Consider the following 26096-nt stretch of genomic DNA (forward strand, 5'->3'; position numbering starts at 1 on the left):
CAAATTGTTATTGAATCACACTCATTCACAAAAATTTATTAATCACAGTTTATTTTCCCTCAACTTCATAAAATCAGAGTTCTAAATAATTCCCCTTGTTTTTATGATTGCGACTGTGCTTTTGATGCCAGGCTTGTTAGTCCCACACAGAGCCAATCACAGGGCAGCCGCAGTGCACACTGAAAACATCGAAACACATGACACTGATGGGACTAATTAACCTCTGGATCACTGTGAAAACAGAACGGTTCAAAATTATAGGTTTAGTTAGAGTGCTGCATTTGATTTGACTTTGAGCAAGATGAAGGTTAAAAAACTGTGTTTCATTTGAAGAATACACAAGAAATAGACTGTGTGAGATCAGTCCAAACACAGGGATGTCAGTGCCACAGCTGGATAAAACTGCCTTCTGTGGACAACAATAGTGCTGCAACTAGGCCTGTAACAATAATCAACAAATCAATTAATTGCACGATAACTTTTAACAAGCTCGATAACTTTTCCGGTTGCATTAATTTCTATTTGCATGCTTGTTGCATGCTCATCTTTCTCTCTGTCTCGCTACCAAGGAGACTGACGACTCTCTCTTGCCCCTGATATTAGCGCTAGTGCAAGTGTGGGTGTGATGCTCTAGACGTGAGGTGGGCCGTGCCTGAATATCAGGTGGAGTGGAGCAGATTGAGGGCATGGTGTGGTGCGTTCAGTGAATTGCCAGAATTGTTAAAAAAAATAAATAAATCAGACTAGTCCATTGAAAAACAACGTGTAACATGCTCAAGACTATTTGGAAATATATGAGCATGATAAATGCTTAATATTCATAACATGATTGTGTGCTGTGCAGGATATTTGTGCACCATCCGGTTGCCCTCCTCCAGCAGAGCAGATCCCATCACCTGCTTCCTGTATTGGCTTAGCACTGCTCTATAGTTTGGTTTGATCTGAATCTGTACAAAAGCTGCTCATTCACATAAGGCCTTTCACAGCAATGTCTTTAAAGTGTGTTTTCTTACCTTGTCTGCAGTCCCAATGCTGCAATGTTGGATTTCCTCACATTCTCGTACCCTTTCTTTCATCGGCTAAATTTAATTTCGTGACCAAAGTATTACCATTGTGCCACTTTAATTAGTTTATAACGTTAGTCGCCAGTAGGTAGGCTACCATCAGAACCGCACGTCTTGAATGTGCTACCCTCTTTTCAGCAGCAGTCAGTAGAGCTTTGTACCGTGGCTCAAGAGACAAATAATGCACATGAGCACTGCTCTGAACAGACACATGACAATGTGACAATAAACGTATTCCATAATCCGGGAAACATCCACCTGTAGGCATCTGTGAGATGAGAATGTGAGCGGTCAGCAGTAGCAGCAGTGGAAACTCGTACCTCAGGTGAGTCCGCGGTAACTTCCTATGTGGAACGCGGTGGCTAGCACCTTAGCTATATCCATTTATATATACATACAGTCTATGCTTGCCAATTGCATGGTCTTGTACCACCACTGAGTAGATAGCACAGGCTATTCTTATGTTATGCCACTGGCACACCTTGACGATTTAGCCTGCGTATGCCGACGTATGAAAAATTTGGCAAATACGCTGGCGTACGTCGAATAAGTTCTAAGTATTGTATAAGTTATGAGCACGCTGTGTATGTTTATACATCCTGCATACACGGGCCTTAAGTTGTAGGTAAGTTATGCGATCGTTGACACACGTTAATTGTAAGTAGAGCCCGACCGATATGGATTTTGTTGTGGCTGATATGAAACCGATAAAATGGGAGTTGGAGCTGCCGATAGCCGATATAAACGCCGATATATTTAGTGATGTAAAAATTGACTGTAAATCTTGAATTGATTAAAAAACTTAGGTTTGGCTCTAGTGGATTCTAAATTGGGTTTATTTAGGCAACATTTATTGTTATTTTGACTCTTTACATCATACAGTAGATTGGCCTAATGGCATTTTTGCATCACATTCTAGCTATTAGTGATGGGTATTCCAGTTTTTTTTTTTTTTTTTTTTTTTTTTTTTTTTGGAGAACCGGCTCTTTTGGCTCGGCTCACTAAAGCAGCTGGCTCTTTCGGCTCCCAAGCGACTCTTGAGATTGTTTTGTTGCAAGCAGGACTAAACCAGAACTGAACCAGGACTGAAAAAGGACTAAAACAGATTTAAGCCATGTGTAAAACAGGACTAAACCAGAGCTGAACCAGGACTGAGTGTCGGGACTCGGTTTCTATCTCTCTCCTTCATTCGAGCCCAAGATTAGTTCTGGTTTATTCATTTTATGCTGAACTGCAGCCTAATATGCACTATTTTTTTTATCCTATGCACACGCAGATTTCTGAAAGTTTCGTTTTCAGCCCCTGCTGCTGTCAAACTACGTGTCTACATGCGGCATGAAGAGAAAAAAGTGGGAAAAAGAGAAAACACGGCTCCCAATAAGAAGCAGGCTCCCGTTGTTCGCTTTAAGAGCCGCTTCGATCGCGATCGACCCATAACTCCTAGCTAGTAAACTACCGCTATTAGCCTTTAGCCGTAAATGCTGCGCACCGCGGTAATTAATTATATGCATAAATGTGGATCATTCACACGTCTATTCACAGCTCATTTACATATCAATGCAGGTCCAGTAACAAATATACGGCCAATATAGTCACTTTACAATAGACCAATAGAAAACAACCTGTTTATGTGTGAGAGCTACAGCAGCTAATCGCTAACAAAACCTAAACTAGCTTCAAAGTCGATGTATTTCCAACACTCACCGCTCACACAGGCTCCTCCCACGTCAAAAGTCTGCACTAATAAAAGTCCTTTTAATCCAGACTCAAATCGATTGTCCATAAAAAGAATATAATCTCAGTGTTGCACACCGCTGCGGGTGTAAACAAACACACGTGAGTGAAGTGACTCTGGTGGTGTGTTCAGGGACAGTACGGACACAGACAAATTACACCGCAGATAAATACTGATGCGGAGCCACATATTTGGACATTTATCTGTCTGTAAATTGGATTAAATGAACATAATGTAGAGAGTCTAAGCTTTATAACGAGGTATAACATGCCCACGTGAAATATCGGCCCATATCAGCAAGCATATCGGCCGATAGCCGATATGTCTCCGGGTGCTCATATTGGCCGATAATATCGGCCAGCCGATATATCGGTCGGGCTCTAATTGTAAGTTTCTCATAAGTCCAAATATGTTGAGAAAATGTCTAGCGTACCCATAACTTGTCGTGCTTTGAACCTATGTGTAACTTATATCGAACTTATCTCCAATGCATATTGACTTATGCAGGCATATTTGACATGTTCCAAACGACCGCAGAACTTACTGAACGTGTTTCTAACTTGAAGCTACCGTATAATGGCATATTGGCAGCATTTAGGGGAATCGGTACAAAAATGGGGAGGAAACCGTCAGACTTTGTGCTCCCATATATCATATGAGCCGATGCAAAACACTTGATCAGAGAATACTTCGGCCACAAAGGACATCAGACAGTGGGAATTAGTCCTCACTGAGAGCTGTGGGAAACAGTCATTTGCATTTTAAAAAAAGAGCTTCATGTAGGCGATCTGTGGAGAACACCATACAGCCTAACCGAACAATTCATTGTGCCAGCTCAATAAGAAGACTTTATGACTCACCCTGTATTATCCATAGAATTTGTCCTCCACAAATAATGACATCCAGTCTACAAAACCGTGCTATTAATCCATTTGAGTCATTTTTTGAAAGTAAAAAAGGTGAGAGTCGCACCTGTATTTGTTTACGTCCAGCTGTCGTGTGAAGCTGTAGATTAGCGATAGTGACTCTACTTCCTGTGGATTTTATCTCCAATCTTTTATGTTTTAAAAACCATGTATCTGAAGTATTGCACCACATTTCACAAATAATAATAACTCAGTATCTAAACTAGAAGTGCAGAGCTCTGAGATCTAGAAGTGCAATAGTGAGTGGTTTTACTGTAGACAGGAAACAGCTGACGTGATCGTGCTCACAACTGCAGCCTGTGGTCTGCAGACAGATCCCGCTGCACTATACCTACCTACCTATCAGTCGATGTGTTGCATTCAGCACCATGTACAGACAGAGACTGATATGATGATATATCATATGATATTTAAATTGTCGAGCGGCAGCCTTTTAATAGGCGACGACGTGTTCGTCGTCGATTCGCTGCCTTGCGCTATGCATAGGTTAGACTGTCGTAAGGCATAAGTTGGGGACTCTGGCAACACGCTAAGCATTAGTTGGTATAAGTTACTAATACGTTATGTATACGTCCAACTCGTTATAAATACACTATGTATATGCCCAAAATAAAAAAATAAAAAAAAAACATTTATGTTTTTGGTTGTCTTGCAGTAAAGTTTATTGATCTTTGAAAGGGTGAATTTGCATTTTTATTCCATTGTTGGAATAAAAAAATATATTACCGTAGTTGAAAATTGTTTCAAATGTCAATATTACTCTTTATCGCAGTAATTTCTTGGTCAATTAATCGTCCAGCAAAATCTGTTATTGTTACAGGCCTAGCTGCAATGTTGAATCTGAGTAATGGTGATAGCGGTAATTTGCTGTATTTAAAATTAGGAACTAAGTACTCTGTACTCACACAAGTTTAAAAGTGTCTAGTGCCACTCACAAAACAAACAAACAAACAAACATCATTTTATTTTGACCTCCATCCTTTTGCTGCAACTTGTGCCACAGTGGTATTGACGTCCTGCTTGGTGAATGGTGTAGGTGTAGATTTTACAAAAGCACAGTATAAGGAGGGATGCCATTGTAGTTCTTTCAAATGTGCTAGCTTTAAATTTTTTATGTCAGGATGGCCATTATAAACTTCAGTAAATTTGTGCAGGATGAATTATTTACCTGGTCCTGACATTGAATTCTTAAGTGTATTGTTTCATTTGCACTTTCATGAGATTTTAAACAAATTCTGTGACTGGATGTTGTTCTGGGCCTCTGTGATGAGAAAAGGAGACAGGATTTTCTTAGAGCAGATTAAAGACATCATCAGTCATAGTAAGGGATTTGTCACTTAAACTTACATGGGAGGGTAATTATGGCTGACATTTCCTGGGTGAACACACTGCTGTTTCTGTATGTCATTTTAACTCAACCATTTTGACCTTTGCTCTATGTCTGCTTCAGCTTTGTCTAATGTACTTTGAGGTTCAAAGTGATTTTTATAATTAGCTTGAATCTGTCAGCCTCTGTTATAATAATTTGTAATAATTGCCCATTGCAAAGGGCAGTCTTTTGTGTCTTGTGTCTGAATAACCCTTTTACATTATGAGAATTTACATTACTGTGAAGCAGGTGCTTCACAGTAATAAAAGTTCTAGAGGTCATTGTAGTAAATGATAAAAGAACCATTTGGGCACCACAAATTACAGAACCTGTTTTTGAGCAAGACACTCAAGACAATTTTGTGTAAAAGTTGCATGTCTTGCCCAAGAAAACACTGGTAGGATGTGCACATGGCACATGTATGGTGTGAAATGGGACATTGCATTTTCTATTGTATGTACTTTTTCCCCACACTAATTACAGCTGTTTGGTGCATGGGCCCTGGATGGATGTTAAGATTACAATTTATGAAAGTAAATCATTCCCTTGCTAAATCTGAAGTACTGAAGTAGTTGATAAACTAAAAAGAAAAACAGGACAAAAGCACCTACATTACTGTTCAACTTTCTCTGCCTCCCACCTGCTTTGATTCTTTTATTGTTTACCACACAAGCGCAGTGTCATACCACCCACCTGCCACACACAGGCACCTGCCCCGCCGCAACTCTAATGAATGATTAAAAAGCGGTTGTACTAGGATCGAGCCGGTGGTGAGTCACTATTGGACTGCTGTGTCCTGGACTAGCCCCTGTTCTGCAGTCTGCTCTTACATGATGGATGGGTCAGAGTACAGCCAGTGCACGCGGCTGGCCTCAAAGATCCACCAAATTAATGGACTTCTATTAGTCATTCATCATTCAAATCAGACGCTGGGAGATAAGTCATGGTATACTTTTCAAAACGTTTCATTTTGTTCTTCATAACAATGCCATAGACTTCATTATGCTGGCTTTTTGGAGTAAATCATTTAATACCTGACAGCAGAATCACATGTTATCACATCAAATGCTCTCCCTCCCAAATGTGTAGTTAATTTATTTTTCTAAACGAATGTCTATGCATAACCACTTCATTTTCCAGACATGAGAACAGTTCATTTTAGTCACAGTAGACTAATGAGTAGTTTGATATAAAGACAATAGCTATCACTTTCAATAGGCTTAATAGCCACAAATTCCCCCATTTATACTGTCTGTTGTTTACATAGAAGAAACCCTAAGCTCCCATTAAAATACTGTTTACACATCTGTGCCCAGTTGTCAGCGCCTGTAGCTCCTTTTCCTAAAGTGAAAGACGTGACAGTGACTCCCTCAGCTTCGCCTGCTTCCCTCTTGTCACCTTGAATGACAAGTTGTTGCACAATTTAATATTTTAGTGTAGCCTCCTGCATGACATGTTTTTCAAGCATTTTCATCAGACGCGAAGGACTATCATCACATTTTTTCCTGCTCTGGTGTGAAATGGGAGCAGGTCTGTGCATATGGCCACACTGCTGGACCAAGCTGCATACTGAGAATAAGGAAATCATGTTATATGTATGTGCAGAGCTTTATTTTATTTATTCAACAAGCTTTAGGAGCTAACATATAGGTCTGCTTTGGGAAAATGCAAGGGTTGAGGTTTAGCATTCTGAATCCATAAGCAGCTTTGTACATGTGAGTATAAAAGTAGGAGTTCCATGTTTTTATATTTATATAATATTTGTATATAATTTATAATATATATGTGTATGTGTGTGTATATATGTGTATATATATATGTGTGTGTGTGTGTATATGTATGTATATATATATATATATATATATATATATATATATATGTATATATGTATGTATATATATGTATGTATACATATATATGTATGTATATGTACACACATATATATATATATATGTATGTATACATATATATGTATGTATATATGCGTATATATGTACACACATATACACATATATATGTGACTGTGACTGTCTTCTATCTGAAACTGTATCAGATACAGTGACTACCTGTTCGATAGTCCCATCCCTTAGTGTGAATCAACAAATCTCACAATTACACCAAAGTGATTCTTAATTCAATAGAGAAATTACAGTTATACATTTTCAATTCAATAGAAGATAATCCCTTGTGTGGCTGTTGCCCAAAAGCTCCTCACACTTCATGTACAGGAAGAATAATATGCGCTTTGTGCTGAGAGCTCTTTCTCATTTCACCTCAGCGTTGGTTTTTAATATTGCACTGAATATCCTTTTATTATCTCTCACACTGTTTCGTGAGCAGCTCATACGCTGTAATGCTAGCACACAATCACACTTCTGTCCTAGTCTTTAAAGTGAAGTTTAAATCGGCCCAACTTTAATTGAAACAGCGGTTTGGAAAGATACTCCACGTTAGAGACACACATTGATTAAAAGCTTGCTGCTGCTAAATTACATTGTTTCTGAAAATGAAATAAAATCTTGAGGCAGACTTCACAGTAGATGAATTAAAAGCAGTTAATTATATTATACATCCTGCAAAGTGCCGACAAGTTTTTCACTGTCAGCCCATGAACTCTGATAACCTTTCTGCCTCTTTTTGTTTTGTTTTTTTTAAATTAAAGGTGTGCTATGTGACTTTTCACTATTTCCAGGAAGGCAGAGATCTATGGAGAGGTGATTCCATCTGCTAAAAATCACATTAACAATCTATGCTATGCTAAATCACCATAGTTAACAAGTCTTAATTGGACACAGTTATTCTGTTTATACAATCCGACAATCCGAACATGTCTTCAGGAGGTCTGATGACTGACTGTGTTTTTGCTAGTAGGTATTGCACTGTGAACAGTCTTAATATTTCTGTGATATATTTTATAAAATGTTTTCCTTTCCTTGAGTGCACCCTTGAAAAATTGCCAGTCTTTTCCTTTTTGAATTGCAGATTTTAATTACAGATGGTTTGTGCATTAGCATGGTACTAGTGACCCTCTCAGTACTCTGCCAATAAACTCCCTGAAAACACTCCTTGAACAGATGTTGAATTTTCCACCATTACATGATGTTGTTTCACTAGAGACCGGTGGGCCTGCTGTGTTGATGTGTCATGGGAAAAATGAATTAATACCAAAGCTCTTGTGTGGTGCTCTTATGCGTCATTGCACGAGCAGCATGGTTCCTCTGTGTCCTATCTGTTTCCACTGCAGGCGCTCTTTTAACCAGGCCTTGTTTATGGGGTAGCCTCTCCTGGGACTGGCCTACCAAATCACATTTTCAAATGGCACATGCATAAACAGAGAAAACAAATCTGGGTTTATGCTTAATTTTCTTCTGTGTGCTTTTTCAGCACTCAAGGGCAATGTAATCTCCATGCTAAATGAACAGCCGTGGTGTGCAGATTTCCTTTCAGGGATATAAACAGCATTTGCATTACTATTTCAAGCAAAATTAAAATGTGCAGATTTTTGTAACTTTACTTATTTTTAACGTATTCTGCTTTTTTGTTTTCCCAGAATGCCGAGGTGTCGGTGTTTGAGGTCAACATCCGTTTCATTGGAGGTCTCCTGGCTGCATACTACCTCTCAGGACAGGAGGTGAGCACCCAATTCACACAATGAGTTTGATTTAAGGTTTCCAAAAAAGATTGTTTTTGTCTTGGATCAGGTCTTGAAATTTCAAACCCTGGCCTTCTAGTTATATCCATTGGGAAGATACACATTTTAAAATCAACACTTTTGTGATTGATTGCTGTTGGCTTTGTCAGTTCAAACATGAATTTACATGTAGCTGTAGTCTTTGAAATGTTGTTTTTGAAAATAGATATTTCTGATGTTGAAGTAATACCACGTGTGGAAAAAAAGTGGATTGGGTTTTTATCAACATTCTTATGTTTCAAGGCTGGTTATAGAGGTGGTAAAGGAAAGGAGTTTACACCTCACTATGATTGAAGTGGCTTAGTCCACGTGTCAGTCACTCAGGGCAAGGCGTAGATTGACTGATCAGGAGAGGAAAAGTAGAGTGCTGCATAGCTTTAAACAGAAAACCTTAATGGTTTATAATTACAATTATATTTTATTCTGTCGTATTTCCCAGTCCGTGTTACAATACTGCATAAAAAAGTGCACTAATGTAAATTTTTGGATGGAGGACACAAGCTAGACTTGTGTCCATGGAAATGTAATTGCGGTGGTGCCACCAGGACAAGTTACAGGTCCGGCAGCCTCACACATTGTGAGAATGTAAGAATGCATGCTTGTCAAGGTTTTTGAGCAGTAAAAAACATCAGTAATTTAATAAATGCACGATTGATATTTTTTATACCATGTTATTGAACATTTCATGCAAAGCAATAACATCTCCATGGAGACAAGTAAGCAGCGGATCCTCCGCCAGAAGTTACTTTATGGTGCACCTTTAAACTTATCCTATGAACTTATTTAGTGGCACGGTGGCTGAATGACTAGCACCCATGCCTTACAGCAAGAAGGTTCTGGATTTCGATCCCCGGGTCGCCCAGGCCTTTCTGTGTGGAGTTTGCATGTTCTCCCTGTCTCTGGGTGGGTCTCCAGTTTCCCCCATCAACCCAAAAAACATGCAATATAGGTCTCCAGGAAGAATAGCTGATAGCTAATGGATGTCAATTAAATACAATATCCTGACTGGGCCGTGCAGGGACAGTGTGGCCAAGTAAATGTTGGACTTGATGTTGTTGAAAAGCAGAAGGACATGGAGAAATGAGCCTGATAAATGAGAGAAAGTTGGCCAGAAAGAGCCATTCTTCATCCTCACTGTGGACATGTCCTTGAGCAAGGCACTTAACCCTCCAACTGCTCCAGTCAACCCAAAGCAGAATAAATGGTTGATTCTGGGCAGATCCCCGGGGGAAATTGTGTGCAACTGCATGAATATAAAGCAGCAAGCTGAATGGTTTTAAAAAGTGCCAAGGATGACGCCTGGAGTGGGGAGGAAATGAGAAGCAGGGTGTGAACAGATGAAGGTGGCATGTTGGACTGAGCTGCAGCTTCTGAATATGGGTGAGCAGAGGTCTAGAAGGACTCTCTATGGTGCCTGGGTTTGTTGCACTTTGTGTTGTTACAATATTAATGTTTCAAAATAAATTTCAATACTAAGGAAAATGCTACATGCTATGTTTTATATAGCATAATGTGATTTTCAACAAAAATGATATAGTTGATATTATAGCTTTGTTATAGATCAATGTAATTCAAAAACTATTCAAGGTCCTTCTTTGTTGTGTTTATGTATATAATTCAGTATTGATACGATCCCAGAAAATTATTTACTTTAAATATTAGTTTTAGTATTGATTAGTAACTAGGTATTGAAGTTAGAATACTCGTAAAAAAAACTAAACAAATAATTGTATTTAATGTGCACACTCAAATGACTGAGCAATGAAGGTGAATCCATTGTATATTGTGGTGGATTTGTTACAAAGACAAAACTGTCATTACAGTAAATCCCTAAGCCATAAAATTACAACCAGATAACTGAACCATGGCCTACAGAAGTCCAGTGCATGAGGTGGAAACACACACATTTTCATGTAAAAATCTCCCAAATGTAAAGTTTTTTGTACCAAAAATAGGAAAATACTCCTACCTTTCATTTTAATAGAGAGTAGCACACTGTGCTCCACTTGGACATACACGCTGAAAATAAATATAGCAATTTAAATACAGCATTGTGCTCCGTGTTGCATCTTGACACACATTTCTGTGGTAGACCCTACGATAACCCTATGGTTAACCTAGCATAGCCTTAAATATTTGTGGTAATTGAAAAAATGATTAATATTGTCATCCCTACTCAGAACATATAATTGTGGCTATTGTCTGGCAACTACTGGCCACTTGCTTTCTTTTCCATTTTGAAATGTGCAGTCTAAATTCCTCTAACTTTATTTGTTGTGTCCGAAACCAATGTCTTTTTGAATCACTTAACTTTCCTCCCGAAGCCAGAAATGCAACGATCCCTCCCTTTAGGCTGTACAGGCACTTTAATATTAGTCAGATTCAGCAGTCATATCAGAGCATAACATCCCCATGATGATTGTGTGCTGTGAAAGATTGGAAGCTGCTTATGGAGTCAGTTACTGCAAAATAAGAGATGTAAGATAAAGTGCATGTGATAAGCTCTTGTTACTGCCAAATGCTTTGAAACTGAGGACATTTTAATGACCCAAAACATTTCCTGCTTCCTGGATTATGCCATGTCTGTTCCCAAGTGTATTCTCTGATCCCCTCTCTCTTTCTAATGCCCTCACTGCTGTTTTCTGTTGTATTGTGAGTCTTTTGTGTGCCTCATGCCACCTGTCTTTTAGAGCTAATGGGATCATCTGCTCTTTTGTCATCTCCCACTTTTCCCATCAGATTTACCCTGTTTTACTGCTACCTTTTTATCTATGGCCCAAGGAGTCATTTTTATGCTCAATAATAAAGACCAATTTAACTGACCTTACCATGGTCAGATAAAACACAAAACTGGTAAAAGTCAAAGGAGGTCCTATCTGCAGTTACCTTGAATACTTTGCCAGTGAAAACTTTCATGCAGTTCCATATGAAATGCTTTATGCACCCACATTCAAAAGTATTAATACCTTACTTAATGGACAAATTTAGTTATAATGGCATTTTTTTTGGCAATCAAGTATAATTTCACTACTTAAGTGTTCCACAGCCAACAAACCACTTACTTACACTTGCCCAATTAACTAATGCTTGCCTGGCTTGGATACTGGAGCCTTTTCATTCCTTAAAACTTATGCTAAAACAATGCAACATTAACTAGAAATAGTGTTTGTTTAACTTATGGCTTTAGCTCCAATTTGCCAAAATGAAGTTTAATCACAGAACTATTTTCATAGCTATTATGTTTTACAACAATATTGAACTACAATTTATGTATATAAGTCAAAGATCAATTGTAACAGGGCTTAAACCTTGTCAAGTACACTTTGAATCTGCAATTTCTGTCTGTGAATTGAAATGTTTTCCAATGTTTCCAGTGGCTCTAGTTTGATTATTCTCTTGGCTTTTCCCTCTCTTTTTCCCTTCTAACTTCACGCCTCATTTCTTCCCAGCATTTATTGGCTCTTGTTCCTAAATCCTGCAGTCGATCTCTCCGCTCGGCAGCTTAACTGTACAAGTGTTAAAGCGAGCATGTTGTTCAGTGGTTTGTGATTTTATATGGATTCGGAGAAAGGTCTGACTCTGAAATAATATTTAGTGATATGCAGAAGGTTCATTTTTTTGCAAAGGGGCCAAACTACCACTTAGTCTGAATCTGCAAAATATATTTTAACATATATCATAACAGACTTGTAGTACAGGGTTTCCACTACATCCATTTGTGCCCACAGCCTAGTTATTAAGATGGTTTCCCTTACAGAAACATAACTCATAAAAAAATACTGCAATACTGTTTTTTATTGTTTGTTTAATCACAATTATTCAATTATTAACTTATTTCACAGTAGATCTAGATAAACATGTAGTACTGTGTATAATTTAGGGGTGCCATTCACAATTTCAGATATAGTTTTTTTTAATAATGAGACCGTTTCCAACTTTGGAAACTTGAATCATAGACCAGTAAAAAGCTGCCATCTAACCCCTTGTTCTCCTGAAATTCATTGGAGCTGAAATGACGGGACAGTTTGGCAAGAGGAACAGCAGATGGCCGCAGTGGTAGAAGGTCAGTGCCCGAGCAGAGGCCTGTGATGTGGCATAATGAGAGGAGGGCTTCAGAAAGACGAGCCTCTCTGCCTAGTGCCTACTGTGCTGGGATCATGCTACACTCTAACCACACGCTACAGAGAGACAAAGACACCCAATGACAGAGCGGTGTGCGACTGTGATAACAATGCTAATGGAGAAAGTAAAGTGACCCAGCCCAGCACCTAGAAAACAGCATAGCCTGAAAAATATTTAAAAGTAGGATTTGGCTGTGATTACAAACAGCTTGGAAGAGATGAGACACATGAAATTATACTGTAATAACTGTGACATGTGAAAATGCTGGCCTCAAGTCTCATGTCAGGACAGAGGTGTGTAACATAAGGCAAGGAAAGTGAAGTAGAAATAACAAATATGAAAAATACTGATTTTGGCAACAGTAATGCAATGACTAATTCATTATGAAACATTCAACATCAACACTGGCCCTAGAAAAGTATTTCAATAATTTCTGTATTGACCTAATTCTTACCAAGATCCATTCTTTGTCATGGGAGCATGTCTGCAAAATATTATAGAAAGGTATTTCAATGATGCATTGCTTAAGCCTCCTGCAGTAAACTAAAAAACTCTCATTGCAGTGGACATTCACTATAGCAACAGCAACATGAAAGTAAATAATTAAAGATGTACTCTGTAACTTTTCTGATGGAGTGTTCGTCACCTCAGTGAAACTAATGAAATGTTCCACAGTATGGCGTTTGATTTATTTGTTTTATTTATTAAAATATCTGTTTTAATGCTGAAACTGGGGTCATCTCTATGGATCTAACCTGTAATTTGGCCCTCCACCAAAGTTACATAGTGCGTTTTAAACACTCTTAAGGATTGGTTTCTTAGATTTTTTTTTAATCAGTACTGTCAAACTGTCAGACTCACCTCTTTCACAGATTTAATGAGATCTAAGTACTTTTAGGAAGTAGATGCATGTGTCATTGGGTTAATGCTGTCCGCTCTGCACTTGTTGCCCTTGATACATTTGAAGATGAAGTCAAATGTTCCCCACTGAGATCAAACAAACAGCCTGGAGAAGCCCTCCACTCCTGGACATCTTCAAATCAAAGCCCAGGCCGACAGCAAGCCACGTGAAATGAGGTTAAGAGTGTGAGGAGGAGAGGATTAAATACAAACTAGACATATCACAATATCAATACTGCATAGTGCTGGGCAAAAAAGGACATTTATTGAATTTGAAATTCAAATCCATTCTCCAGAAAAAAAAAAAAAAAATAAATAAAGATTTTTTTTCTCAGTTTTCTTGCATTTTCAATGCAATTTCCAATGCAAAGGCTATTTACTGCAGTCACAAGCACAGGGCCATGCTGCTCTGACTTTGAATTCAGTAACTCCAAAATAAATATTGGGGCTGCATGTTGTAGCTCATTCATAAAAGATTTCCCCAATGGCCAATGGGTTAAATATGGTCACTGAATATAATCTTTTCAGTTTTTACGATTTGCTGTAGTTTGCAGCACATTTTTTAGTGGAGAAGGGGGAAAAAATAAAACATTTTGAGAAATAAAATTGACAATTTTTTAGGCAAAATCATCCCTAATACTGTGAATAGGAGGGATTATATATAAACCAGGAAGGAAGTCTATTTCAATTACTGTAGCCTACTTTTATCTGATAATTGATTTGTTTCCCCAAATATCTATCAATAATAGCACATAAGCAGGCAGCATTACATAACATACAAAGACTTTTCTTTTCAATTAGGAAGTCTATTTACTCCGCCATATACTGCTGTACATACACTGTATTTTTGGTCAAAGTTATCATGCCAACGTATCCCTAGTCCTACATCACAAAACTCTTTACCTAATCTTTGCCAATTTATGATTGCAAATCCAAATCTATTAACCAAATCTGTAAATCATCTGTAAAAAAAATAAAATAAAGGTATTGAATGTTACTCCATCCATCCATTTTTTTCCCGCTTATCCGGGGCCTTGTCGTGGGGAAACAGTCCAAGCAGGGACTCCCAGACTTCCTTTGCCCTGGACACTTCCTCCAGCTCCTCCAGGAGGACCTGCCTGGCCAGCTGAGAGACATAGTCCCACCAGCATGTCGTGGGTCTTCCCCAGGGCCTCTTTCCAGTGAGACATGCCTGGAACACCTCCCGAGGGAGGCCCCCATGAGGCATCTGGAACCTGGCCTGAGCCACCTCAGCTGGCTCCTCTCGACGTGGAGGAGCAGTGGCTCTACTCCGAGCTCCTCCCGTGTGACTGAGCTCTTCACCCTATCTCTGAATGAGGGCCCAACCACTCTGCGGAGGAAACTCATTTCGACCTCTTGTATCCGTGATCTTGTCCTTTCAGTCATTACCCAAACCTCACGATCATAGGTGAGGGTAGTTATGTAGATTGACTGGTAAATCGAGAGCTTTGCCTTTTGGCTCAGCTCCCTCTTCACCACAACTGTTTGATATAGCGACCTCATTACTGCAGACGCAGCACTGATTCACCTGTCAATCTCACGCTCTATCCTCCCCTCACTCATGAACAAGACCCCGAGATACTTGAACTCCTCCACTTGAAACAGGGACTCCCCACCCACCTGGAGAGGGCAAGCCACCTTTTTCCGGCCGAGAACCATTTCCTCAGATTTGGAGGAGCTGATCTTCATCCTAGCCACTTGACAGTCTGCTACAAACTGCCCCGGTGCATGTTGCAGGTCCTGGTTTGATGAAACCAACAGGACAACATGATCTGCAAACTGTGGTCCCCAAACTGAATTGAATGTTACTTTGCAGTGTAAATCCTGGTTTACCCCCTTTAGCGTCTGTGGCTGATACTAGTGATATTTTTCATTACAGCCTTCCTTTGATGACATACTCAATTACCAAATGCTGCTCAACCTCAACACGCTTTCAAAACTTCAACAGCTTCTGATTTTCACTCACATAAAGGACTTGCAAACAAACTTTAAAAAAAAAAAAAGAACCAAGGCTTATGCTGTCAATCTGTCTGCTGAAATTCAGATAGGAGTGTGAGAAACTACTTCAGAGCTGTAATTAAAGTTGTATGAGTATTGATGAATTGAAATCGAGTGGGAAGTGGGTCCAGAGAAAGAATGAGTGGTTTTGGTAACTAATATGACAAGGCAAAAGATGTGAGGAAGCAGAGCGTGCACCTAATAGGGAGCAAAAATAATGAACTGTAGCTAAGAGTTAATATAATGAGGCCAGAGGAGGAAGTGGACGGCAGGAGAAACCAAGAGAAAGATGCCATGAATTAATAGTGACCACTCACAGGTGTGCAGCAGTGCAAGTGAAATATTCAGCTCAGAGTTGAGAACTACTGCAGCTGCATTAAAAAGCCTGACTCTTTGTCATCAAACTTAATTCAATATTGCATTAGTTTGGCGAAGTTTCCAGCAAGGAATTAAACCTTTTCCCACAAGCCACCCTACTTTCCCTATTCAATCAATAGTGCACAATTGGTCTATGCTGCTATGAGTCTTAGGCCTTGGGTTTAAAACACTACTACTGTGAGCTTAAAGGTGTACTGTGTAATGGCCTGTCTTCTCTGTGTCTTACTGGAGATATTATTGCTTTGGCTTGACTGTCCCACAGTATGGTGCTAAACGTACATTTCTCAAGAGACAAGCAGATGACACCACCAGCCACAGGTTAGATCTCTGGGGTGAGCCTGGTCAAAGTAAAGAATCCATATTTTTCAAGTAATTTTTGAGCAATAATACTGCCTGTAAAAATAGAAATGTTTAAAGCAACACTGAGGAGCATTTTAGGTAAAGCAATAACATCACCATGAAGATGACAGACCTCCAACCAGAAAAGTTTGATCTTTACCTTAATCTCTGCATTCCCTTTATATATTTATAAATTGCTGTTGCTATTAAAATGTTTAATATTTTGGTACTTAAACAATTAAAAGTCTGTTATCTTACGATGGCATACTCAAGCTAAGCCACTTGAGTCCTTGAACAAAACATATTCTTCTATAGTCTTTGTATGTACCTGCTAATTTTACCTTGTGTGTGTATGTGACCACTGCAAGTGCTTTTCTCTTTAAAGATGTCCCACATTTTGTTTTAAAGTATAACAAGGAAGCTTTGTTCTATTTTGAGCTCTCCTGTGGGACTATGGCTTAGCAACAGCCAGCACCGCCCAGCTCCTAGGCTCGATGTAGTGTGAACCTCTTCAGTAACACTCAATAGACAATATATTTAAAAGTGTTTCTATACCATGATGATTAAAGCCATTCCATGATGTCTTTCTGCATCGGTCTAGGTCTTTTGAGCTATTTGCTGTCCGTCACTGTAATATAGGGTGTGTTCATGGGCCACTGCAACATTCTATGTAAATCACTATAGTTTATAATTGATTTGGAGGAAAGATCAGAATTCTGTGGTAGAATTTAAAGTCTGTTTGCATATTTGTTAACCTGATACATGGTTAATAGCTCATATTAAGGCATACATTGGCACAAAGTTCAATGTCTTCTCTGTCTACACAAATACATTTTATATTCACAATAGCTTGAAGAAGTGGGGCCATTATTGAACCCCCGAAAAAGTGATTGTTGCTTGTTAAAATTACTTAAAGACGTAAAATTGATATGGCAAATTAGTGGAGCTTATCCAAAACAAAACAATTAATGATAATGTTCAACAACTGTGGCTCATAAATTTCGATTTTTTTTTGCAAATCTCTCAGTTATATTTGCCCACACCCTCCATCTGAAATCATGACCTCAAATTCTAAAACAGGAACGCAACCTGTCAACTATTTGATTGCAAAACATCAAATGCGATGTAGAGAATGGCATACAGTAAAAGCAGAAGGATGGCTGACTTAATGCTGTCTCTCCTGGTGGTCCTCGGGGGCCTTCTTACTGCGCCGCCTCATTCAGCACATTTCACAGACGACTCCTTAATCCCGTTAGGAGGCTCCATTACATGTCAACAGTGGCCTGCATCATCCATCAGGGACTATGCTGGTGCTTTCATTTATTGCCTTGTGAAAACTGCTGATCTTATTAAGCAAGTTGGGTCAGTACTTATTATCGGCACTACCTCCACTGTCTATGGTCTTAATCAGAACATTTGTGGACGATGCTGTACTCTGAGGAGACCTAAAGTGAAAGTGAGGCATCAAGATTTTGAGTGTTCTTTGCAGGCCTAAGCAGAGATTGTGTATGTTTTGCACTACGGTAAGGGAAAAAAAATACAAGTATGAAGTGTGTAGCTTCCAGTTCAGGAGTAAATGATCTCTGAAAAGTTGTAATTTTATCCCAGTATCTTGCAAAACTTCTACCTAATAATGGTATATTTCTGGAACATTACTGATCGTAAATTTCAGATGCTTTAAGGGTGGAAAATATCGAAAAATGTATATTGCAGCCATTTTAGAGCTATGCGAAAGTAGAATATTAACTATACCATAAAATATAACAATAACCCCCACCCCCCTTTTTTTATTTAAACAAACCTGCTGATTGCTGATTGTTACCCATAATATCATCAGGAGGATCTACAGTATCACACACCCTTTCATAGCTTTACTGATTTGTATTAGATCAATATTGTCAAATATAATATACAGTATGCTGGTAAAAGTGAATCTTCTATCTTCCTAATCTAGACAGTAGCCATCTGTGTTATGGCATATTTGTGTCACAAATTGTCACCACATCAACACTAAAGAAGAGATTACCTATGGTTTAATCTTGAGTATTGCAGTATTTGTTTTACTTGTCCTTACCGTCCCCATCTAGCAGACTGTGTGTGTAGTGATCTGGATCCCAAACATTGTCCTCGTGTAATAAGAGGATGATTGTCTGAGTTTAGTGTGATGTTTGAATGCAAGATTGCATCTCTCTCTCTGTCCATGGAACCCAACATTGTGGCACCATTTGGCAGAGGTTTACGTCCAAAGCTCTTTTGCGGAAGCTACCCACAGTCAGCTCAAGGACTGGTCTCAGTAGAAATCAAACCCTCAACTCCAGCAGCAGAACCGTCATTGGCTTCACAGGGTCACAATGTCTCGCTGCATTTTCAAGTTCACAGCCACTCTAAATCTGCTGTCCACAGCTTTGAATTTGTTCCACACAAACAAACTCCTCACATCTGCGGGTCACTGCTTAACTTGAAGCCGAAAAACGAAAGGCAAAGTAAACTGATCAGCCATGATGAAGAATACAAAGCATAAATTGTAATTCCTCTCAAGATAATGTGCTGCTCTGTAAATTCCTAAAATTGCCGTGTAAAGATAAGATTTGGTTAGCATTGTACTTTGAACTATTTGTAAATTAAAATACTATTATTTTGAGATTGGTAATATGGGTTGCCCTCTCTGAATCCTTATAGTGGTTTACATACCTGTTTATATTTCAGACTGTAGGGTGTTTTTGAGCATCACCTTCTACCAGTCTAAGCTTAACCAACCATATGACCTTGCCCTTTTGTCAGGCTACACCAGGTGCATCTCTTCTGTGTGTGCGCATTGTGCTATTATGCAAGTGTGTGTGCTATTTGTGTTCAGTGAGAGAGTATATCCTTCAGTGATCGATTTTGAAAAGTGCAGTAATGCATTTTAAAAGGCTGCTCAACACTAAAGCTGTCAGGGCAACAGGGAAAAGTTAGGAGCTCGGCCTGACCAGACAACAAACTGTCTAGGCCTGTCCTCTCCAAGGATTTTCCCTCGAAGCTCTGAATATCCTAATCTGGCCGTCCTGCTACAGTGAATATGATGTCCACAGGATAGATGCACACGGCCCGAAGGGTGATATGCTGCAGTGATTTGAGGATCTGTCAAGGACATGAACGGAACGTGTATAGTGTGTGACAAGCAACGGTTGACATTTTGTTAATATTGAACTTCACAAAGTCAAGCAAATCCACTATAGGGATTATGCTGCGTTTCTCGACTTGCTGCATGGATTGTTGCTCTGTGTTGTTTCTGTTTCAATAAGATGGAAAGTATGAGTATTGAAATGAACAGTATGCAGTGAAAGATAGTAGTTTGCAGTTTTGTCCCTGAGGTAATGCAAAGGTATACTTTTTTTTTAATAGGGACACACATACTCAGTATTGAACTAATTTAAATTCATTCATTAAAGCATCAATTACATTCAGTGTTTTTGTTTGTCATACCTTAGTGTAATACCTATATTGTGCTACTATATAATACTATACTATATTATATTATTATTTTACTATATTATTATATTATTGAGAGGTCAGAGTAGAATAGATACAGATTACCTCACTTTTTTTCTGTATGACATGTATAACATTTCAGAAATTTGTGGAGAAAGTTAACATTCCTCAACCCCATAAAGAGAATCAGGCCGCCCTTTGGCCCCATACTAAAGCTCCATGGCTGAATGAGATAAGGGAAATGCACAGGCGCTAATTATCTCTCTCCTTTACCTGTCTCAGCAGCTTACATCGCTTCACAACCAATAACTCTGCCCTTGATGCTTTAGAAGGCTGGCCCCTATCTCCTGAGGGTCTTTGTAGCACATGTCCGCGTGCAGATGGGAGCAGAGAGACAGATGATTATCATAAAGCTAAAGTTTTATCTTTGTCTGCCCTCATGAGCCTCTTGGATCATAGCCCTTCTCCGTGACATCGGCAGCAGCACCTCTGATAATAAAATGCAATGGAGTTTGTAAAGAGCTGCTGTGTGCTGCCAACAGACAGGTTACGAATCAGTGGAGAGGTTTATGATGACGAGACAGACATGGCCAAACCTGAGCGGACCCACACAGTCAAACGGAGCATACGAGGATACAAGGAAACTGTTATTTCAAAGCCCAGGAAATGGGCTTTGCAAATGTCACTGCAATAGCTTTCAAGTATAGCTGCAGAGATGGGCAAAATGCAGATAAATAAATTTTTTATCATTTCCTGTCCAAACAAATTGTGTTGTCTGCCATTATTCCATCAAAACATTTTAGTGCATCTGCCCTAAACTAGAATTAGCATATCAATTAGCATAAAGTGTGGTAATTTGTTTTGAAGGCAAGCTTTTGTTTGGCCTGGTTTAGTTACATTAGTCAACTCAAACATATTTTTTGCATCTTGTTTATCCAATAGAACATGCAGGTTAATTCTTATGAGACCATTGGTCTTTGTAAATCTCATTACTGCGTTGTCTTAAATTCTTAAACATGATTGTAGTGTAGTGATAATGTCCCTTTTTCTCATGCACACTTTCCCTTGTTTCCAATGCTCTCAATCACAGATGTGCAATTAATTACATTTTAACTGATTGAGATTCAGTGATTTGTAATTTCAATGATCAGCTTGGGTTATTTAAGCATAAGAGCCAGTCCTTTGTCTATAACAGTGTATATTTTTTAAGAAAACTTTAGACTTTGGAGGAAGAAATGTGATAATTTCTTGGGTCAAATGGCAATGATGAAACATCTGTATATTTAAGCATTCATAGTGAAAGCCATTTGTATTTGGTTTTTAATAAAGGTGAATAAAAATTGAGTTAGATTGGTCAGATTGGTTAGATTGATAATTCATACCATACAGCTGAAGTCAACAACATTCCCTGGGGGTGTGATGCTAACTGCAGGCTCTGCTCTGTCTAAAGATTTGTTCCTCAAGTTAGACTTTAATCTGGTCTTTATTTTAACACAATCTAACCATAAAGAACTGACTTAGCCAGAACTATAACAAGTGATCTGATTTGTGCTTTTAAACAAGTCTCTCACACATAAAATTACAAATGTGTTCAAATCCTTTTTTTTTTTTTTTTTTTTTTTTTTTTTTGGCAGTTATTGCTAATGTGTGCATTGTATCACCATGGTAACTGCTGAATTTTTCACTAATAGAAATACACTGCAGCATGACGTCACTGCAAAGTATCAATAGGATTTATTTTATTTTTTTTAAGTAAAAACAAGGTCCAGCCCTACTCTGAACATTTTTATCCCATTCTTTGTTTTTGCCGCGGCCAGTTTCAGCTCAGTTTGACCTCTTGAGTCCTCCGTGAGTGGCTGGACGGCTGCTTAAGCATTCAGCAAACAGCAGCATGTGCTCTAGCTCCCCCTCACTTTACTCAGAATTTTCCATAGATCCAGTGTCTCTATAAAAGTGGCCTCTCTGACAGATTGTTGATGAATCAGCCTCCATCTGGCTCTATGTGAAAGCCACTGTTGCTCATCTGAATGCACAACTCAACCCTTGTGCAGTTTATTATAATGTGAATAGATTCTTAATGGAAAAAGTTGACCTGTTTTGTATGTGTTTTCAATTCTAATTGAGGCAAAATATATATAAAGTGTATTAAAATATGACAAGCATTACAAGGTTTTCCATTTATGATTATATTTAGATTTCACAGTTTAAACTCATCCAGGATCGATCATTAACATTTTTAATATGAACTATCAAAGTATCTGCGTAATCCCTCAGTCGTCCAGGTATGTTCCATACTTTACTCAAGACCATTCTAAAGCTATTCAGGAAAGGTTCACTTCTGTGCTGTGAGTGTGGCTTTTTGAGTATCAGTACTTGCTCAAATATCTACCCAGTTTCAATACTAGTTTTAGTATTGGTTAATATCTGATTTTTAACAGCCCCTTTCAATAATAATTGACCTTTCAACCTTATTACAAAATGTAGCTACAAACTATGAAGTTCAGTTTGTTGTTTGTTGGCTTAAAGGATGTTTTGTGCTCTTTCTCTCTCATTTTTTAATCTATTTATATTCTAGTATTTGCATTTCCCAAATTTGCTATTCCTTTGTTGAATATCTATTTTGAATGTGTCTGTCTTCAGATGTTTGTTTTCTAAGCAGATCTGCATTTACATTTGGCTTGTATTGTTTGCTTGTTAGTAAGCAGTAAGAACCACCATAGCTTGTGTTCTTTCATGTTTTTGATTGGCATCTCAAGGCAAAACATCACTGTCTGCTACATTCTTCATCTCTCCGCTGCCGTGTAATCTGAAATCGGACACGCGTCTATTTTTCCACCATCACTCTTTATGTTTGTATCTACTCGTGTAATCTTTGTCTCCATCTCCTACGAGCATTTTACTTTTATTCTCTGGCATTCTGTTCAAAGTGAAATTGCCAGCTGTCTTCATAAATCAGTTCAGCAATGTCAGGCCCTGCCTGTCGCTAGTTTTTCTCTCTTTCTTTCTTGTTAAGTTCATGTCTGTAACTCACTGAAAAAGTACAAAATCTATTTCAACTAACTTGAGGTCACAACCCAAACCCTAACATTTTGATTTTAGTAGTGTGAGCATACTGTATACTCTTACTCCATTCACTGATATTTTTCATGAAATAATAAATGGATATGTTGAAACTAGTTTGAAATACTTTGAAAAAAGTCTACAAATTGACATACAAATGAATACAAAGTTTTTTTGTTTTTTTTTTTGTAGTGAGAATCTGTGCAACACCAGCATCTAAATGCATCTGTTTTCTTTGTTTTTGTATTTTAGGTTTTCAAGATGAAAGCGGTGCAGCTGGCGGAAAAGCTCATCCCTGCCTTTAACACTCCCACTGGAATCCCCTGGGCTATGGTCAACTTAAAGACGTCAGTATCTCGATGGACCCTTCATGTTGTAGTAAAAGCATAATGGGGCAAGCGCTTACTATAACTTAGTAACTTACAAATTAGCCAAATTTGACTTAACACTAGTAATTACTTCTTATCCCATACATTTAGACTACGTTCAGACGGCAGGTTAATGCTCAATTAGGATTTTTTGTGATATCCAATTTTTTTTGCAAGGTCGTTCACATTTCCAGTTAAATATGACTTGTATGTGATCTCCAGTGTGAACTTTAAACACCCCAAAAGTGTCCGGCGTGCGCATTGGAGGACACGAGGACTTCACATGCAGTAAGCGTGCTGAGTGTTTACAGAAGTAGCCTAAACATGGACACGAGCATTGAGCACGTGGAGATTTTAAAGTTGCTGTTGTACCAGAGCCTGAACAGCTTATTTGTTTTAAGGAGAAGGAGAAGGACGAGGTTTTTGGCCCTGGATTTTTGTGGGTCAGTGGCAGCAATGTCTGTAGAAAGGAACATGTGGTTGCGGAGTCGCAGCCAAGAGTGGTGGGATTGATATGTGCATCACTGTTTCACTGACACAGAATTCATACATAATTTTCATATGATGAGAAAAACATTTGTGTACATTTGTGAGTGCTTGTACTTCTTCCAGTTTCCGCCTACTTCAGCACAACATACTGACATTTGTAGATTGTTGATGACATGTAGGTGGGATGAATGCGATCTGGCCATTCAGAATGTCGCATGTCAAAAGATCGGATATGTATCAGTTTTAGGAGCACATATCCAAGTGGCTTGGGTCGTGTTTAAAAAAATCAGATCTGTGTCGTTCATACTGTCGCTGAAAGATTAGATACAGGTCACATAGGGGTGATTTGGGTCTCTTCATGCTGCTGTCTAAATATAGCCTCATTGATCTGGGAAGTTATTAATACAGACTTTTTATTAAGAAGAAGAAGATTTTTTTACACACAAAACTACTCATACTGGGTATCAGCAGATAGTTATAGTATTGGAATTGGTACTGAAAAAGCTGGATCCATACTTCCTACTTCACTACTACTTCTTATGTATTCTGAAACTTCAAATTCTCTCTAAACATAAAATACTGCTAATTGTGTATTTATGCATTCAATTACATTTAATGGTGTGCGCATATTTTAAACAGATTTATCATACTGATAAAGGTATCAAATTAGTTCCAGTCATGCAAATATTAGGTATATATACATATATATATATATATATATATATATATATATATATATATATTTTTTTTTTTTTTAGTACACAAATGTTTCAACTTTGTTCTTATCTCCCACTTAATTTCAATATTTGCCCTTCATTTTTGTGCTTGTTCCCATTTTCTCATAATTTTATGATTTAACATTTGCACATCATTATCAAATCAATGTGGCCTACTTCAGATTTCAGAGAGACATTGAACTATGTGTCATTCTAACCAAAGTTTTGATGTTTTAGTATTTGATATATAATTTTTGGTTGAGTAGTTGCTGAGTCAGCTGTGTCATGTAATTTTTGTCTGTGACTTGCATTGCTAATTTCCCTGTGTCTTTCTCTGCTCTTTGCTGGGTCTTCACTGGTGCTTGTGTCCAGTGGTGTTGGCCGTAACTGGGGCTGGGCCTCGGCTGGCAGCAGTATTCTGGCTGAGTTTGGGACTCTACACATGGAGTTTGTCCACCTCACCTACCTAACGGGCAACCCTGTGTACTACCAAAAGGTAATCATCTTTGATTACGCTAACTAATTACATAATCACATAATTGCGTAATAGTTCTACGTTCCATGCACTGTAAACTGCAATATTAATCTACTCCACAACTACTACTTAATAATAGAAACGGGTCATTTACGTTGCGCAACATCTTTAAACCCCATGTTTGACCTGGAGTCTTATGGTTTTTATTAAATTGCAGTGGTGGACACTCAAGCCTCAAATTTACTCTAACATTCATTCAAATCAAAATATAACTCTAACAATAGAAACCTTGTCATACATGTCGTACAAGTAGATTTTTTTATGTCTCCTCAAATGACCAGTCCATCTTTGTATCTTTCAATTACAGGTGATGCACATTCGTAAGCTGCTCGCCAAAATGGACCGGCCAAATGGTCTTTACCCAAACTACTTGAACCCTCGGACTGGTCGCTGGGGGCAACGTAAGTAAACATGATATGCTCAGTGTGAACCCTGATGAGCTCATGTCAAACTGTTGTGAGTGCTTTACAAAACATGCTGTAGTTTTATACAGTATTCTTTACGATACAAAAAAGCTGCTGTTTTTTGGACTTGGGCTGGCCCATGTCCAGTTGTGTTCCCCTTAGAAGTCCTTAATTGCTTGGACAGACTCCAGTCAGTTCCCAATAGGGCTGCATTGAATAATGAAATACTAAAGGCTTTATCTTAAAGAATTACAACTCTACAAATGTATCTTTGAGTAGCGTGTCAGTTGTTAGAATCTGTTTACAAAGTGAGGACAACTGATACAAACTAATTGGAGGAAAAGTAGAACTACTAGTTTAATGAGAGCAATTGATGTGAGTGCAAGACAAGAGAAAGGGGATCACAGAATTCCCATTGTATTGATTTCATTTTGGCCACAAGCCCTGAGAAATTAGCAGCTCCCTCAAGTGAAGTACGACTTGGAATGACACACTGCTCTGACTCTGAAA

General features: G+C 38.5%; 1 protein-coding gene across 3 annotated transcripts in view; it reads left to right on the top strand.

Moving 5' to 3' along the window:
- The window catches only part of man1a2 (mannosidase, alpha, class 1A, member 2), a 95332-nt gene that overhangs the window by 48723 nt on the left and 20513 nt on the right, over window positions 1–26096 (top strand). For all 3 annotated transcript variants that reach the window (XM_055156022.1, XM_055155982.1, XM_055156051.1), the window contains 4 exons: window positions 8645–8725; window positions 23327–23421; window positions 25020–25143; window positions 25490–25583. In XM_055156022.1, the coding sequence (XP_055011997.1) occupies window positions 8645–8725; window positions 23327–23421; window positions 25020–25143; window positions 25490–25583 (394 nt within the window). The remainder of the gene's footprint in view (window positions 1–8644; window positions 8726–23326; window positions 23422–25019; window positions 25144–25489; window positions 25584–26096) is intronic.

The sequence above is a fragment of the Boleophthalmus pectinirostris genome, unplaced genomic scaffold (assembly GCF_026225935.1).
Source record: "Boleophthalmus pectinirostris isolate CB_2022bp ecotype Guang Dong unplaced genomic scaffold, ASM2622593v1 HiC_scaffold_1, whole genome shotgun sequence".
Classification (NCBI taxonomy): domain Eukaryota; kingdom Metazoa; phylum Chordata; class Actinopteri; order Gobiiformes; family Gobiidae; genus Boleophthalmus; species Boleophthalmus pectinirostris.